General features: G+C 29.2%; 1 protein-coding gene across 8 annotated transcripts in view; it reads left to right on the top strand.

The window, feature by feature from the left end:
* Positions 1 to 19,260, top strand: part of Dcr-1 (Endoribonuclease Dcr-1) — a 174,067-nt gene that overhangs the window by 50,173 nt on the left and 104,634 nt on the right. For all 8 annotated transcript variants that reach the window (XR_012757241.1, XR_012757239.1, XR_012757242.1 and 5 more), the window contains exons 9-13: positions 2,226 to 3,081; positions 5,203 to 5,333; positions 7,256 to 7,487; positions 9,530 to 9,678; positions 17,616 to 17,757. Coding sequence is in view for 4 of the 8 variants with exons in the window: in XM_075371894.1 (XP_075228009.1) it covers positions 2,226 to 3,081; positions 5,203 to 5,333; positions 7,256 to 7,487; positions 9,530 to 9,678; positions 17,616 to 17,757 (1,510 nt within the window). In the remaining 4 variants the exon portion in view is untranslated. The remainder of the gene's footprint in view (positions 1 to 2,225; positions 3,082 to 5,202; positions 5,334 to 7,255; positions 7,488 to 9,529; positions 9,679 to 17,615; positions 17,758 to 19,260) is intronic.

The raw sequence follows: 19,260 nt of genomic DNA, 5'->3' as shown, positions 1-19,260 counted from the left end.
TGCAAACTGTACGGTAATATCTTGCAGATATCATTTTTTCCACCCAAAAGACAAAATTTTTGTAATATAAATAAAACTGTTTTTAACAAAACGATATTGATATCAAAAAATCTAAGACACTATATTTCAATTATTTAAATCTGTTATTAATTTAGAGTTTTCTTAAAAAAAAAATACATGTTAAATATATGTAATATACAATAATAGATAATAAACAATGTTTAAGCATTCCATATAATAAAGAAATAATAAGCAAAATAAAGAAAAATTTGTTACAGTGCTCGTAACTACTCGATTTCATTTATTAAACGACGAATAATCATAAGAATTGTATTATTTCTGTAAATGCCATATGTATTACATATAAATGAAATCAGACCAGTAAGAGTTATGTAACATATTTCTTTTTTTGCTTATTATATGGAACGCTTAAACATTGTTTATTATCTAATACTGTATATATATTGTCTACTACAAATATTTAACATGTATTTTTTTTAAAGATTTTTTTTATTAATTCTAAATTAATAACAAAATTTTATAATAGAAATATGTAGTGTCTTACCTTTTTTGATAAAAATATCGTTTTGTTAAACAGTTTTATTTATATTACAGAAATTTTTGTTTTTTGAGCGGAAAAAATTATGTCTGCGAGATTCTTACTGTTCGTTTTACAATTTCATTGTAATTTTTTTTGGATATCACTGCATTTTGTTAGATTATTCTTTTATTTTTTTTATGAGTTACTGATTGTTATCTTATGGATTTATTATTAAAATTTATTGCCATTTTTTTTGTTGACAGTCACATCTCACTTCATACCGAATTTTTACTTTTTTAATAAAACTAGTATAATGACCTTTACGAATCAAAAATTCGTGATGTGATATTACACTTATTACTTTGTAAGTGTAACCCTCGAATTTTATTGTTAAATTCGATTTTAGTCGAATTTATTTATTTTATTTATTCCTTTTTTTTTAAATAAAACTAGTACAATTTCTTGTAAACTAATACTATTTTTTTTTTTTTTTTCTAAGAAGTGATGCGAATTAAAAAAAATTGTTTAATCTTCAGTACTTTCATTTACACACCATTTACTATTAAATATTAAAGCAAGCTGTAGTATATTTTCTTTTAAATTTTATTATTTCAAGTACATTATCAAGTTTTTGTATGCTACTTAGTATTATCAAGTACTGTTTTCTAGCAACATGATTTGTAAAGGTATATTAAAACAATAAATAAAATGACATATTTGAGACGTACAGGTTCATCAAATGGAAAAAAAAACCATTGTCTAACAAAGTTTAAAATATTTTTTGAAATATTCTTTATTACTAATCTAAGTGAACTGAAATATATTGTTTTCATGCTTATTTATTTTTTCCCCCCATTTTCATTTCTCTTTAGGTTAGGTCATGTTTAGAACTGTAAACATAGTTTGTTGACTTTGTTGCCTCTTACCGGCGAAGTTCTAACGAACTTCATGATTAAAAATAAATATAATTCTAATTATTACAATGTTTTATACAATAACTATTTAAACAATTATTATAATTTTTGTATTTTTCTTTTATTTGTGTCAAACAAATATTTTTCTAATTCTCCAATCATTTCTAATGATTGTTTAAATTTGAAATGGATAAGTAGTTTTAAATTTTTATTTTTTACTTTTCTGTTTACATATAATAGTGCCTGTAAAAATTATTCTTTCTAAATAATATTTATAATTATATTTTTCAATCGATCTATATTTATTAATTTATATTAACTTACTTGAAAATATTTGTTACACAATATGGTTGTTAACGAATGTAGAAGAATTTTGTTCTTTATATTGAAATTTTATAAAGCAGTACCTGGCACTATCAATGTTAGAATAAGAATTCTTATTTAGTCTGCCCTCTTAATTTACTGATATTTAACTTAGTATATATTTTTGTTATTTTGCTACATTCATAATATTTTGTGCCTCCCATGCTTGTGTTACTTTAGAGTTATTTTCATTTGTGTGTAGAAATCTGGTGACGTTTGCTTATTTCTGTTAATTTTTATCATATTACATAATAAAAATTTTATTTATTTGATTTCTTTATTTTTTCCACTTTAATACTCTACATTACACAGTTTGTGCAGTTTCTTCTCTGCTATTTTTATTTTTTTATATTATAAAAGAAGAGAATATTTTAATTTGTAATTATTTGATATTTATTCTGTTTCAGAGCAATCTGTGATAACATATTTGAAAAGTACAGCGAAAAAGAACGTATATATAATTTCTCATCACCAAAAATTTTAAGGTTAATTGAAGTAATTAGACAATTTAAACCAAAACGAAATATTGTAGAAGATAAGGATGTAGCAAAGGAAAATGATGTAACTAATTGTAATGAAAATAATGTAGAAAGTAGCAATGCAGATAATAAACTAAAAAATGATAGTACATTAATAATAAATAATGAAAAATGTAATGAAATGAATAATTATAATTTACGAAGTAACAACTTAAATAGTATTCAGAATAATTTATCGTTAGATATTAATAAACATAATGTAGTTTTAAATAATATGTTGCATAACAGTGATAATAATTTTATTGATGACAATAATTGTTGTATTAAAAATATGAGAAATATTAAAAATGAAAATTGTGATAATTGTAATGTAAAAAATGACTTAGTTAACCGTAGTGTTAGTAATGGAAATGATTGTGTTTTAAGTAACAGTGATGTGGAGTGTAAAAATAATTTAAACTGTTGTGATAATAATAAAATATACAACGATAACCCTATGAAGATTAATGAAAATAACATTGCCATGGAGAATGGTATAGCACCAATGTCAGAAGATGCGCCTCCTGTTTCCACACCTGAAGATTCCGCATTAACATGGGAATTATCTGGTAGAACTGGAGGCAGATGGCGTGGTAAGGGTAGGGGTTGGAGGTACCAAAGAAGAAATCAACAGCCACCACACAATAGATTTAAATTTAATTCTCTAGATGATGCTGATAACCTTTGTGGTATAATATTTGTGGAAAATAGATTTACGGCTAAAATTCTTTCACATCTTTTAAATGTAAGTGTTATTTTTTATTTTTTATTTTTTTAAAATAAATAATCTAATAAAAGTCAAGAACATAAATTTAATGTGAAATTACTTATTTCATGTTCTCTTAAATATTCTCAAAAAAGGAGAAATTCACTTCCAATTAACGGAATTTAAAAATTAAGTAGTTTCTCATAATAACATGTATTTTATAACTAATTTAATATTAAAACTTAACCTCTCTAAAATTAAACATTACTAAAGTACTGTAAAACAATCTGATTTACCTGGTAATCATCTGATTGCAGTTCTTATGCATTTTTCTGAAGGAATTCTTATTTAAAAATGAAAAAAAAAAAGATTTTACATAAAAATTATGTTGAATTTTATTTGCTTTGTGTCCCCCTGAAATATTTTGTTATTGTACATTTACATCTAAATTTAAAACATTTCCTGCAAAATGGAGAGGGAATCCCCATTTGAAATTTCATAAGTTTATAAGTTGTTAAAATTTTATTTACATTAAATTCTGAAATGTTTTGCTAAAATACATTTCTTAGGTAATAAATAATAGAAGTAGTTTTTCAAAATGAAGATATAACCACTCTTTTTTCAAAATGAAAAGAAAATTTTCAAGAAAAATTATTTCAATTTCTATTTTTATATGATGGAATTTTTTGGTTAAATATGTTCTGAATGAGTTTTTTACAAAAATGTTTCACGAAATGGAGAGGAAATATCCTTTGAAAGTAGATGCCAGAACCTACTTTTTTCAGGACTGGTCTGGCCACTGATAAATAATTCAATTAAAGACATAATGGAAATGCTGAGATTTCAATCATTTAAAATTTTATGAGTTGTTAAAATAAGTTCAGTGCAAAAGTTTTTTGTTAAAAAATTGTTGCTCTTCATACAAACAGAAAGATGCTCTCATACAAACAGAAAGATGAACTTAAACGAAGATAGTGGGTAAAAATTAAAATAATGTGTATTGGTTCAGTTTGTATGAAACACGTGAAAATAAAATTCATTCTTAGCAAATTATAGCTAAAATTTAAATTTTATTAAATGTGTTGTAAGTGTTAATTTACATCAATTAAAATTGATGCAAATATTAATAAAACCATCATATTGGGAAATTTTTTTATGTATATAGAGTGTAAACAGATAACATGTTATGAAAAATTATGTCAACATATAAAAATTATGAAAACAAATTTGTGCTAAATTTGATATCTTGATCTTGGTAGTAAATGCTGTAAAATATAACACACCTTTATTTTTATTCTAAAATGAAAATATATAAATAAATCTTTACTTAAGAGATTTATCAAAGTTGCAATAAAAGAATTATTCAGATTGGCTCAGCAATTTCATACATTACAAGCAAACATTGGTACAAATAAACATGAACATTCTGATACACATATAATCACCTAATAAAAATAAACCAATTTTGGGTGTAGAGTAAGTAGGAAAGTTTTTTTTTCACTAGTGATTGTTACTCTAAGTTTATCTTTGATGTTTGATCTAGCATTAAATATATCAGTAGTATTTTTTTTTTTGGATATCTAAATTTGTTTACTTCTTTTCTTCAAGAAGAATTAATGTGGGCTAGTCATAAATTTTTTCTGAAAATTCTGTAGTAGCTATTATTAATAAGTCCATTATTATTATTTTATTCTATTAGTCATTTTTGATGGACTTATTTCACATCTGGGATGTGTTTATTTAGTAATTCTTGGACTGAATGTTGATAAGTTTTTGATTGTTCAAGCATTGTGAATACAGGATCATAATGTTATAATGAAAAATTAGTAATCATTAATGTACAACATTAGTCTTGTTTGGGGACATCTTTAAATCCATTACAATGTACTTAAAAAAAAAAAAAAAAAAATAGTAAACTATGGTTTAAAAATTATATACCCAACCTAATCGTTTTGTTTTCTAAAAATGTTTTTAAAGTAAGTTAGAGAACTATTGAGGGGATCTTGTTTTTAGAGAATATATGCTTTAATTGTGTGATAACCCTTTTTTTTGTAGTAGAGTATTGTATTGTTAGATTTAATTTATTTTTATCCATTTTTTTTAAACAGTGTATTGGGAAATGATAAAATTGAATGTAGTTCATGGTTTTGATTTTTACAGGACTTAAGACGTCATGATGAAGATTTTTCATATGTAGGTGCTCAGTTTACTGTTGGTAAAATTGCTGATCCAGTCACTGAGCCACGGGAATATGAATTAGAGCATCGGAAACAAGAGGAAGTCCTTAAACGGTAGGCTAATTTATTTTTTAAATTCTTTTACTGATAGTGAAATATGTTCTACACCTTACTCCTTTTACTATTGTTTTGGTTTTCTAATTTATAAATCATATGGCAGATTAAATTAACTTTCATATTAATTACTTCACTTTAATTAATCAAGAAATTATCATTATTTCTTTATAATCAGCTAGAGTGTTCTTAACTGTTCTATTTCAGTTAGGTGACTGATTAATAATATTATTACATCCTATTTAAATTAAAGTATATCATCTGAATTAATTTGACTGTTTTTTTGTTTCCTCTCAACTCTCCTCAACCTGAAGGTTAGTGGACCGCACAGTTTTCTATTCAAATCTAATTTCTTAAAGTCCTTGTAATATTTTCCTCCCTTCACTTCATCAGTGAATCTGTGAACTCTAGGTTTTCGTCTCATCTGTCTTTCTTCCATTGACACCCTCCATAAAAATAGTAAACCAGCTGGAATGTTGATGCAAGTGACTGATCGTATTTCTTCTTTCTGTTAATCTTGTAGTAATATTCTTTTTCACACACTCATTTTAATATCTCATAATTTTCCACTCTGTCTATCCAAGAAATCTTGAAAATTCTTCTCCAACCTACATCTTCAACGCCATTTATTTAGCCTTTTTTTTTGTTATTCTTAGGGTTCATGTCTCTGAAGCATATATAGAGATACTTCAGATTAAACTTTTCACCAGGTATCTCCTTGTTATTGTAGCAATACTATTTGATGCCAGTAAACGTTTCTTTCTATACAATGCTTATTTAGACTGCACTATTCTAATTTTAACATTGAGTTTCTTCCGTCCAATGAAATATTATTTCCCATGTATTCAAATGCAGTAATTTGTGTTAGTTTTTTTCCTTCTTTAGTACCACAGCTTTCTGTTTCCCATCTCATATACTTCATAATTTTTGTGTTTATTTTCATACCACATTTATTTGTTAAAATCATGTTCATATTGTGTAAAACATCTTGTAGTTCTGCTTCATTATTACCAATTAAGACAATCAATGGTTTTGTAGTATTCACCACCTATCTTTATCCCATTCCTGTTGGATTCAGTAAATTCTTTCATTGCTAATTTGATATATGGGTCAATCCATTTGAAGAGTCCAAAAAAAACATAAGTTGATTGCTTGACCAATTCAAAAGAAAATTGAAACTTATCCACTTGTTTCCTACATGTTTCAGGACCTTAAAATTAATTTTTTTAAATTTTTTATTTTTGCAGTTTATTTAGGCAGCCATTTTTGTTACGGTGTGCACACCTATTTTTGTGATTGCAAGAGTTTATAGAAAAAAATCATAACTAAAAAACTATTGGTCCTGGAAGGACGAAACAAAAAGCAATTTTATCATATTTTCTCAAAATAAAAGATTGGTTCAGTGGTTTCCTATGTCTCTTCTTTCTATGATAAAATTACCAATAAAGTTATCATGAAAAACGGTGAAATTTCACTTTTGGTAATTTTTTTCAAGAGGCAGGGATGGCATACACACTGAATTATTTTTCTATATGTAGATATATGTTAGTAGTTTTACCATAAATAATATTAATAGTGATATACTTACCCCTAAAGTTTTATTTATTTTTGAAAACTAATTTTTTTTTTTTAAATTCAGATTTTGGCTTCAAATAACTCTGATGGGGCGGTGATAAAAATCTCAAATTTTCACAACTTACAGTGTTTTTGTAGATGTTTATGGCAAATAAAAATGTTTCTTGTGTATTTTACTAATAAGAAATTTACAACCTCTCAAAAATCATGAAAAACCTGTTATAAGCGATACCATTTTGACTCTCTAAATAAGTGCTCCAAGGGGGTTTCTTGTCTTTTAAATTTATCAGGATGTCATGAAATTCCTGTACTACTTTATGTAATATTTTTGTTTTTGTTTGTTATAGTTTTCGCATGAGAGAATGTAATATTCTTGTTGGAACTTCACTTCTAGAAGAAGGTATCGATCTCCCAAAATGTAATTTAGTTGTTCGTTATGATGTTCCTAATAATTACCGTTCTTATGCTCAGTCAAAGGGAAGAGCACGTGCACCTGATTCTCATTACGTTCACTTAATTCAAAAGAAGAATTGTGAAGAATTTATTGCTACCCTCGCAGAATATTTAGAGATAGAAAAGGTAAGATAGATAAATTAACATTAAAAATCTATGTAAATTTTCTTAAAGATGTTCTTGAATTATTATACTTTTGTATATTGAGAGGTGAAACTGATCCAAGTACTTCAGGTTATTACTGGTGTACTGGTGTTAGTTTTGGCATACTAACATACTGAAATATGTATATGAACTAACAATATTTGTTTAAGAATTAAACAAATTATTTCTTAATGCTTGAGGAAAAATTTTTTAGGTACTTTTCTGGTGCTGTAGCATAAAAAAAAGGAAATTAGCTCTCCTGTAAATAAATTATTAGTTGTGGATTCCAACATAGCAGTTTCCTCCTGCTACTCTTTCATACTTCTTTAATATTTTGTCATGTTCATGTTCTTCTGAATTTGGTTCCTATATCTTTTTTTTTTGTCTACCCTTTTAATGGTGGGTAGACAATCAATGTACTGGATCACATCTTGTGGTATATAAACTAAGAACAGCGATCTATGGCAGTGCCATTGATTGTTGTTCCATTGTCTTGTTGAATATAACCTCACCAGATATTTTCTGTTAATTTTTTTTTATTCTTGAATTTTTCAGACATGAAGGATTATGTTTTGGTTATTGCAAAATTCTTTGTTATCTGTGCATTTCTTTCAGATTTTATGGTTTATTGTTTCCTTTACCTGACTCCTTTTTTACTTCCTTGTACAAAGTGAAGGAAGTATTGTGATCGCAAAAAATGTTGGTTTTCAGATTGCGATGAAAATATCCATTTTAACCATCCCTGAATCCATTTTGACTACTTTCAGTGTGACATCTGTACATACGTACATATTTATCTTGCATAACTCAAAAACAATTAGCCATATGATGCTGAAATTTTGGATTTAGGACCTTTTAACATCTAGTTGTACACCTCCCCTTTTGATTATAATTGACTGGACCAAAAGTGTCCAAAAAAAGCCCATAATCCCCCAAAAAATTGGATTTTGAACTTTTTTTTGACTGCAATAATAAGCCCTCATTGAGAGCTTTTCAATGATATATCATAACTGGTACTTATTTTCATTGTTTCCAGAGTTATAGCCAAATAACATTTTAATTAATGAAATATTTGTACCTTACAATAGGAAGGTACATTGGTTTGAATCAGACTTCATATCCTTTTTTTTAATTTAAATACATTGATTTATTAATAATTATTAACCTCCTGATTGTAAAAAAATTTACAATAAACAATAATTCAATAATAATAAAATAATATCAGACGTTATTAATAAAATAAAATTTTATGCAATTTTAATTTAAAAAAATATGAATATGTAATTTAATAGCAGTACAAGGAAGTCATGTGGTGTCCAAATCACATTTTTTAATTTGTATTGTTCATTTGTTATGGGTTCTGGAGACAAACAATTTCTCATAAGTTATGTAAGTTCCTTTAATGTATTTTCTCTTACTGCCTGATGTTCAAAATTATTGTAACAATAAAAGAAATAATGATGCTTGTTTTTATTTGTCTTTTATTCTATTAACAGACTACTAATTCTAAATGTTCACTACATACTTTGAAACTATCTGCATTTATATATATTTAAGAGTACATCATTTAAAAGGTTATTTTTAATGTTGACATTTAATCTACTGTCTTGGTATGCTACTTGAACATAACAATAAATCTTTATTTTTGTTTTTGTTATCCATGTTGACAGCTGTAATCAGCTTGTGCAGAACTTATATGACAAATTTTCATTAATAATCATTGATTATATAAAAAATAACTTTAATCAAATAATGTGACAATAAGATGTAATTTACTATGAACTTTATAAATAATCTAAATTTTAAGGAATCACATCACAATAGCAACTGTACAGTGGTGTTAATCAAAACAAATTACAAAATATATTTTTATAATTTGATGTTTTCTTTAATTAAATATTAAATTACTGAAATATACTATATCTCTTATGAAATCTTAATTGGTAGATTTTAACTATGGTTTACTTTCTTTAAAGTATTTGTATTATAATATTCTTATTACCTGTTCTTACTTTTTTTGAAAGATGCTTCTAAGAAGATGTGCTAATCAGGAACCTACAAATAAGGAAGAACAAGAAGCTGACCTTTATAGTAATTGTATTAAACCGTACAAACCAAAAGAAGATTCAGATGTATCAGTCAGTATGACTACTGCTGTTACACTTGTAAATAGGTATATTACTTTTATGATTATTATTTTTTACATTTTCCTTACTCTAATTGGTATACAAAACTTTAAGTAAGTGTAACTAATACATTTACTTTTTATTTAACCTGGCTGTCATTTTATTTTTTCTATTTCATTAGTAAAGATCATATCACCTCTTCATATCTTTATATCACCTCTATATCTATATACCACCTCTATATCACTTCATATCACCTTTATGTCATATCTTCATATCACATTTAAGAACTGTGCATTATAGCACACACATTATTACAGTAACACTACTGATACTAGTATAGGTAAGTTTTTGGTTTGGCAATTTTTGGTTTGGTTTGGCATTCTTGGTTTGTTTCTTTTCCTGGATTGGCTTTAAAAGTATTAAATGAATTCTTACTGGTTTTTTTCTTACAGAAAATTGGTTTTCAATTACACTGTTGCTACTGTTAGTTTTCTTTCACACAGTTTTTCACCTTCTTTTTTTTCTTTACTGGAGTTCTTTATGTCACAAAGATAGAGAACGTCAGAGACCATCCATGAGCTATACTAGAGATTTTAGATGAAAGTGAGGGTGAGTCTGATAACGAAAGTATTTTTAGTGGTGATAGTAATAATTATGAACCTCAGGAAAATGAAGATAGTGATATAAACAATGGAACTGATGGTGAATAAATCAGTAAGTGACAAAGATACAGACAATGAGCCCTGATGTACTGGATGGAGTAAATATGGTTGCCACCCTGACTTTGTTAAGACTTTACTGCTGCAAATGGATTCAAGCCACTTTTTCCTCCATCAAATGAGGTAAATGACTTTTTTAAGTTATTTTTCACCCCCTGAATTCATAGCATGAATTCATGAAAAATATGAATGAACATGTCAAGGAACAAATAAGAAAAAACACTCTACTGAATGAGAGATCTATTTGGAGGCATTGGGTAGATGTGACAAATAAAGAAATTATGGTATTTTTCAGTGTTATACCAAATGGGTATTAATCCAAAACCCGAAATTCAGGACTATTTTACTGAAAAATGACACAAAAAGCCTGATTTACAAAGATGTATTCAGTAGTGAGAGGTTTTCCAAATTTTTTGGATGTTCCTAGGCTTACCATATTTTTTTGGGTCCAATCCAAGACATATTTTTGAATAAAGATTGTACTGAAACATTAAACTTGATTTATTCAGTTGTATTTTTCACTAGACATGACTTTTTTCAGAAATGGTTTGTTTGTTTTAATTACATTATAAAATTCACAAGAAAGTTCTGAATTAATTTTAACATTTAGCAGATGTTTAATAGTAGATACTGAAAGTCTGTCCCTTTCTGCAGACCAAATGTTCCCTGTAATTGAAAACACTCTCTTAACTGGAGCAGATGTCCCAAGCAAAGACATTGCAAACTCAACCATTTTAGAAATATTGCAACATGAAATATCTTAAAAACACCTTAAAAATTGCTTTCCGCTTTTCTTCAATAGTATCTGTTACTTTTTCAGAACTTGAACCACAACCTACCCTTTGGTTTTGACTTACCTGGTTCAGCAATGTACGTTCATCAAATAGGTCATCAATGTTTATGAAATGTTTTATAATTTCATTAACTTGTGCACTCTCTTCTAGATCAGACCAGGCACTTTCAGTTTGTAAATTTATTCACTGAAACTTACTAACTTTATCAAAACTGGCTCTTCACAACTGTTGGATACTAGCATTATAAAAAATTGTCTAACTTGAGAAGAATTTTTGTTCTTGAACATCATTATTTTCTTTTAAAGTGCATAGCAATTCTTTGGCAGAAGATTATATAAATCTGTGGGTTTTCTTTCCTGAAGTTGACAAATTAATTCAGAATATGTCTGAAATGCTTATGTTGCTGTGGTTCCAACAAACTAAGGAACCTTGTGCTGCTGTGAGGTAATACTTTTTTTGTAATCTGTTTCCACAGATTCACAGAACTCTTTAAGTTTCGTTACTCCTATTGTATATATGTGAAAATATTTATAAGTTTTTGTAACAATATCTTCTATGTCCAGGGGTAGAGAATAACATGCTATTTGTACTGAATTATGTACAATGTTGGTTGAACAACCAATTCCTAAAGTAGGTCTAACTAAATCACTTTGAACTTTTCTGAACACAATTTCATTCCCCTTTTTCTTCTTACCACCAAAATTGCTACTGTTAGTGTTATCAGTAGCATAACAAACCAACTTCTTTTCAAGTTTGTATTTTTTCTCACACTGCTAAAGATATTGAGTCAAAATTTAAGCAGTTTCACATGACACTTTATCGAAATGTAAATCTTTAACTTGAATTCCCTCTTTCAGATTGAAATATCTTACAAAAATCAGAATAAGTTTTACTTCACTTGTGTTTGAGCTATCCATCGTTACTGTTTCATAATTAATGTTTTCCAAAGAATGAACACATATCAAATATAAATGGCAAAATAACATTAACAATAATTGTCTCGGTTTTGATTGTAGTAGATGAAAATTTTGGGTCATATAACTTTTTAACCAGTTTAGATATGCAGTCTGATGTTTTGAAACTGAGTTCATGTCTATCAGTGTGGCATGAAAATGTAGATTTTTTAGCAGCACACTTCAGATCACTGTTATTGTGATTCCCATCTTTGGCTTTAAAAAAATCTCTTATGTTTGCTGAAGCAGTAGCATTAATAGCACTCCTATGTTTAGCTGTTTTCATGTGATGTGAAAATAGGAGGAGAAAAGATTATGGAGGTAGAAGAATTTTGTTATTTGGGAAGTAGAATTACTAAAGATGGACGAAGCAGGAGCGATATAAAATGCCGAATAGCACAAGCTAAACGAGCCTTCAGTAAGAAATATAAGTTGTTTACATCAAAAATTAATTTAAATGTCAGGAAAAGATTTTTGAAAGTGTATGTTTGGAGTGTCGCTTTATATGGAAGTGAAACTTGGACAATCGGAGTATCTGAGAAGAAAAGGTTAGAAGCTTTTGAAATGTGGTGCTATAGGAGAATGTTAAAAATCAGATGGGTGGATAAAGTGACAAATGAGGAGGTATTGCGGCAAATAGATGAAGAAAGAAGCATTTGGAAAAATATAGTTAAAAGAAGAGACAGACTTATAGGCCACATACTAAGGCATCCTGGAATAGTCGCTTTAATTTTGGAAGGACAGGTAGAAGGGAAAAATTGTGTAGGCAGGCCACGTTTGGAATATGTAAAACAAATTGTTAGGGATGTAGGATGTAGAGGGTATACTGAAATGAAACGACTAGCACTAGACAGGGAATCTTGGAGAGCTGCATCAAACCAGTCAAATGACTGAAGACAAAAAAAAAAAAAAGTTCAATATCACCCTATCCTTTATGTGTAACAGAAAATTCTCCAGTACATAGTGTGCAATAAACACTTTCATTATTACTGTCATTACACAATTTAAAAAATTTGTTTTCCTGTTGCAGGAAACATTGCATTAACATTAAACACACATTTTCTTTTGTCCATTGTCAAACGATGAGACAAAAAATGAATAGAGATAAAATGATCAAAAATGTGTAGACAAGTTACTTCACACATGAAAACAAGATAAACACATTACCCCTGTTGTGTTGCCAAATGACTAAGTAAAAAGTTGTGGTGAGACCAGTAGCCACGCCTTCATCAAAATCAATGTCGGTGCTTGCTTCAAGGTCAGCTGAGAGAATGGCCGGCTATAAGGGAATGTTTAAAAATGCAGTGTCAAACATAGTTAGGTTAAAATTAAAATAAAACTCCACCAGACATAAAATTCTCAAACCCCGGACATTTTTGTAACCCTGGACATTACCTTGGACAACACTAAAAAACCAGGACTGTTCAGGCTTATCCCAAATGTATGGTAAGCCTAATATACCATGCCAGACTATCAGTCAGGAGGCATGCCTCACAGGTGAACACTTAACCCACCGGGTTGGTCTAGTGGTGAACGCGTCTTCCCAAATCAGCTGATTTGGAAGCCGAGAGTTCCAGCGTTCAAGTCCTAGTAAAGCCAGTTATTTTTACTAGGATTTGAATACTAGATCATGGATACCGGTGTTCTTTGGTGGTTGGGTTTCAATTAACCACACATCTCAGGAATGGTCGAACTGAGAATGTACAAGACTACACTTCATTTACACTCATACATATCATCCTCATTCATCCTCTGAAGTATTATCTAAACGGTAGTTTGCTAAACAGAAAAAAAAAAAGGTGAACACTTGGGGTGAAACAATGAAAAATATGGTGGACTATCTTGACAGGAAGTTTATAGAATACTATATTCCTGGAGGAACATTTGTATTGATGAGAGTACAGTTGGTTTCAAAGGGAGGATAATATTCAAATGTTTCAATCCTAAGAAACTAACTAAATTGGGCTTGAGAGTCCAATTTAGCGGTAGAACCCTATTATGGCTCACAAACATTGCTTATACCACAAACATCATTCACAACAAGAATAGTGTTGCATTGATTTGATAAATTGGTAAGTGCTCCTACAAATGCTACAGATTACCACCTGTATATTGATAGAGTTTAAACAGGGTGCAATCTTGCTGCAGAGTTGTTGAATATAGGGAACCATGTGACTGGTATCATCCAGCGGAATAGAAAAGGCCTGCCTGACGCATTAAAAAGAAGACATTGAAAATAAAAAAGCATGAAGGTACAGCATATAGAATGCATGACATAATGCTGGCAGTAACATGGAAGGACAACCAAAATGTATTAATACTAAGCACCTGGCACAACAATAGCATTCAGAATATAAGTAAGATGAAAAACAATGTAGAAGAACAGTTCAGGAAGGCTGTAGTCATTTGCGACTACCCAAATGGATGGTAGGGTCACTATGTCAGATCAGTACAATTCATATAGCTTTTTCAGGAAGTCAAAAAAATGTTTGGTTGCTGGAGATGGCAATGGTAAACAGTTTTATTCACTATAATCTTGAGTGCTGTGACAAATCAGAAACCTTAATTTTGTCTGTGTGATAATGAACATTTTTTTATAAAACAAAATTTAAAACATAACGTGTTCATTTAGTATTTGTGACAGAAAAAATACAAGTGCATAGTGTAGAAAGGGTACAAATAATGCGAATGAAAAGGGTTAAGTTGATCCATGTATAATCTGACTATATGTACGCTAGTACATAATTTTTAGTGAACATCAGTCACTGAAGACTGATAGAAAAATGACTGAAGGCATTGATGTAAATTTAACAAAAGATCAGTAAATGGGAAAATTCTTACTGATGTACTCTTCACTGATTTTTCTATCTTTCAGAAAGTTATAAAGCTGATTTTGACATGGTTATATCCAAAATTGTATCTCAGAAAAATAAGGAAGTATTATTTTCATTAAACATGCCTAAAAGATTTAAATAAAATAAATTGGGGTTGAAAACAAGTGCCAAGAATGGTAAAACTGCAAATATAGAAACGTGAAAATTGGTAGATTTATCTATTTTATGGAGTAAGGTAAAATTATGAAGGAATTTTTTTCACTCACCCTAAAAGTGTGGAAGGGTTTGCACATGATCCATATACACATGATGTATTTATGTATATAGTGTGTGTGTGTGTGTGTGTGTGTGCATATATATATAATATACATACATGACATCTGTGAATAAAGTAATGAGACTGGTTCAGAAAAACTTTTTGTTTACAATCCAATTATACATGGACTCACCTTTGAAATAGTTCCCTTGGGAAGCCACACAATGCTTCAAATGGTTTTCCCACTCTTCATAGTAGTGTTGGAACTCAAAAACCGGAATATCCTTCAGATGGTTGGTTACACTTTTTTTTAATGTTTTCTATTGCTCCAAAATGATGTCCTTTGAAGTGTCTTTTTAAAGTCAGGTGAATAAGGAGGTTGAGGAACTACAGGAATGTTTTTATTTGCAAAAAATTCATTAATTGAAAGTACAGTGTGACAAGGTGCATTGTCATGATGCAGTTTTCAGTTGTCTTTGTTGGCTGGTCTCACGTGGGCAACTCTTTTTCCCAGTCTTTCAAGAATTTCTCTGTAAACATATTGATTTACAGTCTGTCCTGCAGGCAAAATCTCGTTATGGACAATGCCATTACCTTCATAGAAACAAATTAGCATGGTTTTGATTTTTTATTTGCTCATTTTTGCTTTTTTGGGACTTTGTGAATTTGAAGTGTGCCACTCCTTGCTCTGGCATTTTGTTTCTGACCATTACTCAAATATTCAAGATTCATCATCAGTAATAACATTTTTTATAAAATCAGGATCAGTTTCAATTCGTCCTAGAAGATTGCATCACACTTCCACCCTGTTTTCTGTTCAACAGTAAGGTTTTTTGGGACAAATTTTGCACAAACATTTTTCATGTCCAATTCATTTGTCAAAATTTGATGGGCTGTGGTATGGTTCAAATTCGATTGTTCTACAATCATTCTGACTGTTAATCATTGGTCATACTGGATCAAGTCTCTGAATCACTCAACATTGTCATCACTTGTTGACATTAATGGTCTACCAGAGAGCATGGATCATCCGCAACTGATTCCCAGCCATCTCAAAATGCTTTAAAACACCTAAAAACACAGGCTTGTGACAGAGCATCATCTCCATATGCCCTTTTCAATTTTTAAAAAGTTTCAGTAGCATTTTCATCAAGTTTAACACAAAACTGGATTGCATAACATTGCTCATAATTAGTATCACTCATTTTTGTAACGCACAACAAAAAATCTTGTTTGTGTCTACATGGCAACAGTAGACTAAAAATATTAATACCTAACATAAATTAGCTGTTCATATAAAACCATATGTTTACTAGTAGCTTTACAATGTTTTCACTTTGGCTGCCAATAAAAACTAGTCTCATTACCTTATTTACGGACCTCATATATATATTTTCTTTTTCTAAAGTCAATACTTATAAGACCCATATTCCTCTGTACCAATATATTGTATTTTTTAATAATAAAAAACCAACAAGAACAACCCAAGTACAGAATTACAAATTAAATGAAAGACACTCACTTAGCTTATTTTTTTCTTTTCTTTATTCCAATAGCACTTTCGCGGGATCCCGCATCATCAGTTGTATATAAATTATATAAAATTACAGATCAAACATAAAAATTTTTTTTTTAGAATAAAAATTAAAAGATTAAAATTTTTAAAATTACAATCATATATACAAAACATGAAGTCAATTAAATAAAATAACTACGTATATTTAAATATGTTGTTAATTAAGAATTAAAAATTAAAATTAAGTTTAAAAATAAAATAGTTAGCATAACATTACAGGATATAAATTTTCTAATTCTTTTATTTTAAAATTTAATTTTAATCTTTAATTCTTAATTGACATTATTTTAAATATGTGTAGTTATTTTATTTAATTGACTTCATGTTTTGTACATATGAAAGTAATTTTAATTTTTATTCTAAAAAAAAATATTGTTATGTTTGATATGTAATTTTATATAATTTGTATACAACTGATGATGTGGGATCCCGTGAAAGTGCTATTGGAATAAAGAAAAGAAAAAATAAGGTAAGTATCATATCATTTACTTTGTAATTCTGTACTTGTATTGTTCAAGTTGGTTTTTGATTATAAAAATTATAGTGTGTGTGGTGTGTATGTGTGATGAGGGGGGTGCACATGCATGTGGGTGTGTGTATATGGATGGGTGGGTTGTATGTGTGTTATATGGATGAAAACTAAATTGATTGTATATTAAATTAAATAATACTTCATATGAATCAATCAACTTGTTACTATGATTATAGAAACATAAGTACATAATTTCAGGGCTTGAGGTTACTGTACCAATGCATGACACAGCAACTTCAACTTTTAGGAGGAATGTAGTTGTAATTTTTAAAATTTTATTCAAAGATTTGTTCTTTGTTGTTTTTTTTTTTTATTAGGTATTGTGCAAAATTACCTAGTGATACCTTTACAAGGCTTACACCAATGTGGTGGGTGGAAAGGATATTTTTTTGTAATCAGGATATGTATTTTTGTACAATTCGTCTTCCAATTAATTCACCTGTTAAGCAAGATATTGTGGTTTGTATATCTTTTTATATTTATGTTTTAGCTTTATTAATTTAATAAAATTATTTTTGTTAAATATTAAATGTCGAAGAAAAAAGCAGTTTTGCCAACCAGTATAGTAAATTAATAAATTATTGAATGCATTATGTTAGCAGAATATACGAAGTGTGGCTATTAAATAACGAGACTAATGCTGCTACTGAAGAACTACGCATGCGCCAAATTTGTACGACCAATAGCTATTTAGTGGAAGCCTTCTCTTTTGATTGTTGCCACTCCACTTTCAGTAGACATATTAGTCTGGCTGTGGCCTTCATTTGGATAATATCTGTTTTTTGTTTTGTTAAAAAAATGATGTGCTTTATTAGAGCAATGAATTGTCATGAAATTTCATATGAAACTTGGAAAAACTGATACTGAAACTTATCTTTTATTAAAAAAGTATATGGCAATGAGTGTTTATCACATGCGCAAGTTTTTGTGTGGTTTAAGCGTTTCCAAGGTGGCCAAGTAGATGTTGAAGATGGTTTGCCCTTCCACGTCAAAAACGGATAAAAATATTGAAAAAAATAGTAATCTGATCTGATCTGACCGTCGGTTAACTATTCGTGCGATTGTTGATTTTTTACGAATTGACAAAGAATGCGTAAGGCAAATTTTACATAACAATTTTAACATGCAAACAGTGTGTGCGAAAATGGTGCCTATAATTCTCACATTCAAACAAAAAGAAGCTCGTGAAAATGTTTGTTCTGACACTTTGAATGCCATTGAAAATGACTCAAACTTCTTGGAAAGAGTGATAATATGTGATGAATCTGGGTTTTTCACTTATCATCCAGAAACGAAGCATCAGTCCGTGCATTGGAAGGCCCCAACTTCAGCGAGAGCTAAAAAAGCTTGAATGAGCAAAGCGATGATGATTGTTTTTTTCAATATTCATGGGATTGTGTACCTTCACTGGGTTCCTGAAGGTCAAACTATTAATCAACATTACTACCTTGAGGTCCTTGCTCAACTTTGTGAAATAATAAGAAAAAAATACCGGAATTGTGGTAGAACAAGGTTCTTCATCGGACAACACACCGGCTCACACTACATTGTCTGTCAAAGACGTTTCTAGCAAAGTATAACATCCCAGTGTTAAACCATCCACCTTATTAGCCTGACCTGACACCATGTGACTTTTATCTGTGCCCCAAGGTTAGATCTGCAGTAAAAGGAACAAGATTTCAGACCATTGAAACTGTGAAGAAAAAGTGGCATGCGTCATGAAAGAGCTCACAGAAGAAGACTTCCAGCGCTCTTTTGAACAATGGAAAATTCACATGGAGTGTTGTAGTGATAGAGGAGAGCGGTATATTGAAGGGGATAATAACTAAATGTATAAATTTAAAATAAAATATTTTACAGCATTAGTCTGGTTATTTAATAACCACACCTCGTAGGTAAATTATTAATCAAATATTTTGAAATTTACTGCACATGTTTGAAGATTTTCCCATTTTCGTCACA

This window comes from Lycorma delicatula, chromosome 7 (genome assembly GCF_047948215.1).
Source record: "Lycorma delicatula isolate Av1 chromosome 7, ASM4794821v1, whole genome shotgun sequence".
Classification (NCBI taxonomy): Eukaryota; Metazoa; Arthropoda; class Insecta; order Hemiptera; family Fulgoridae; genus Lycorma; species Lycorma delicatula.
The sequence above is the reverse complement of the archived record's forward strand: the minus strand, read 5'-3'. Positions and strand labels throughout refer to the sequence as shown.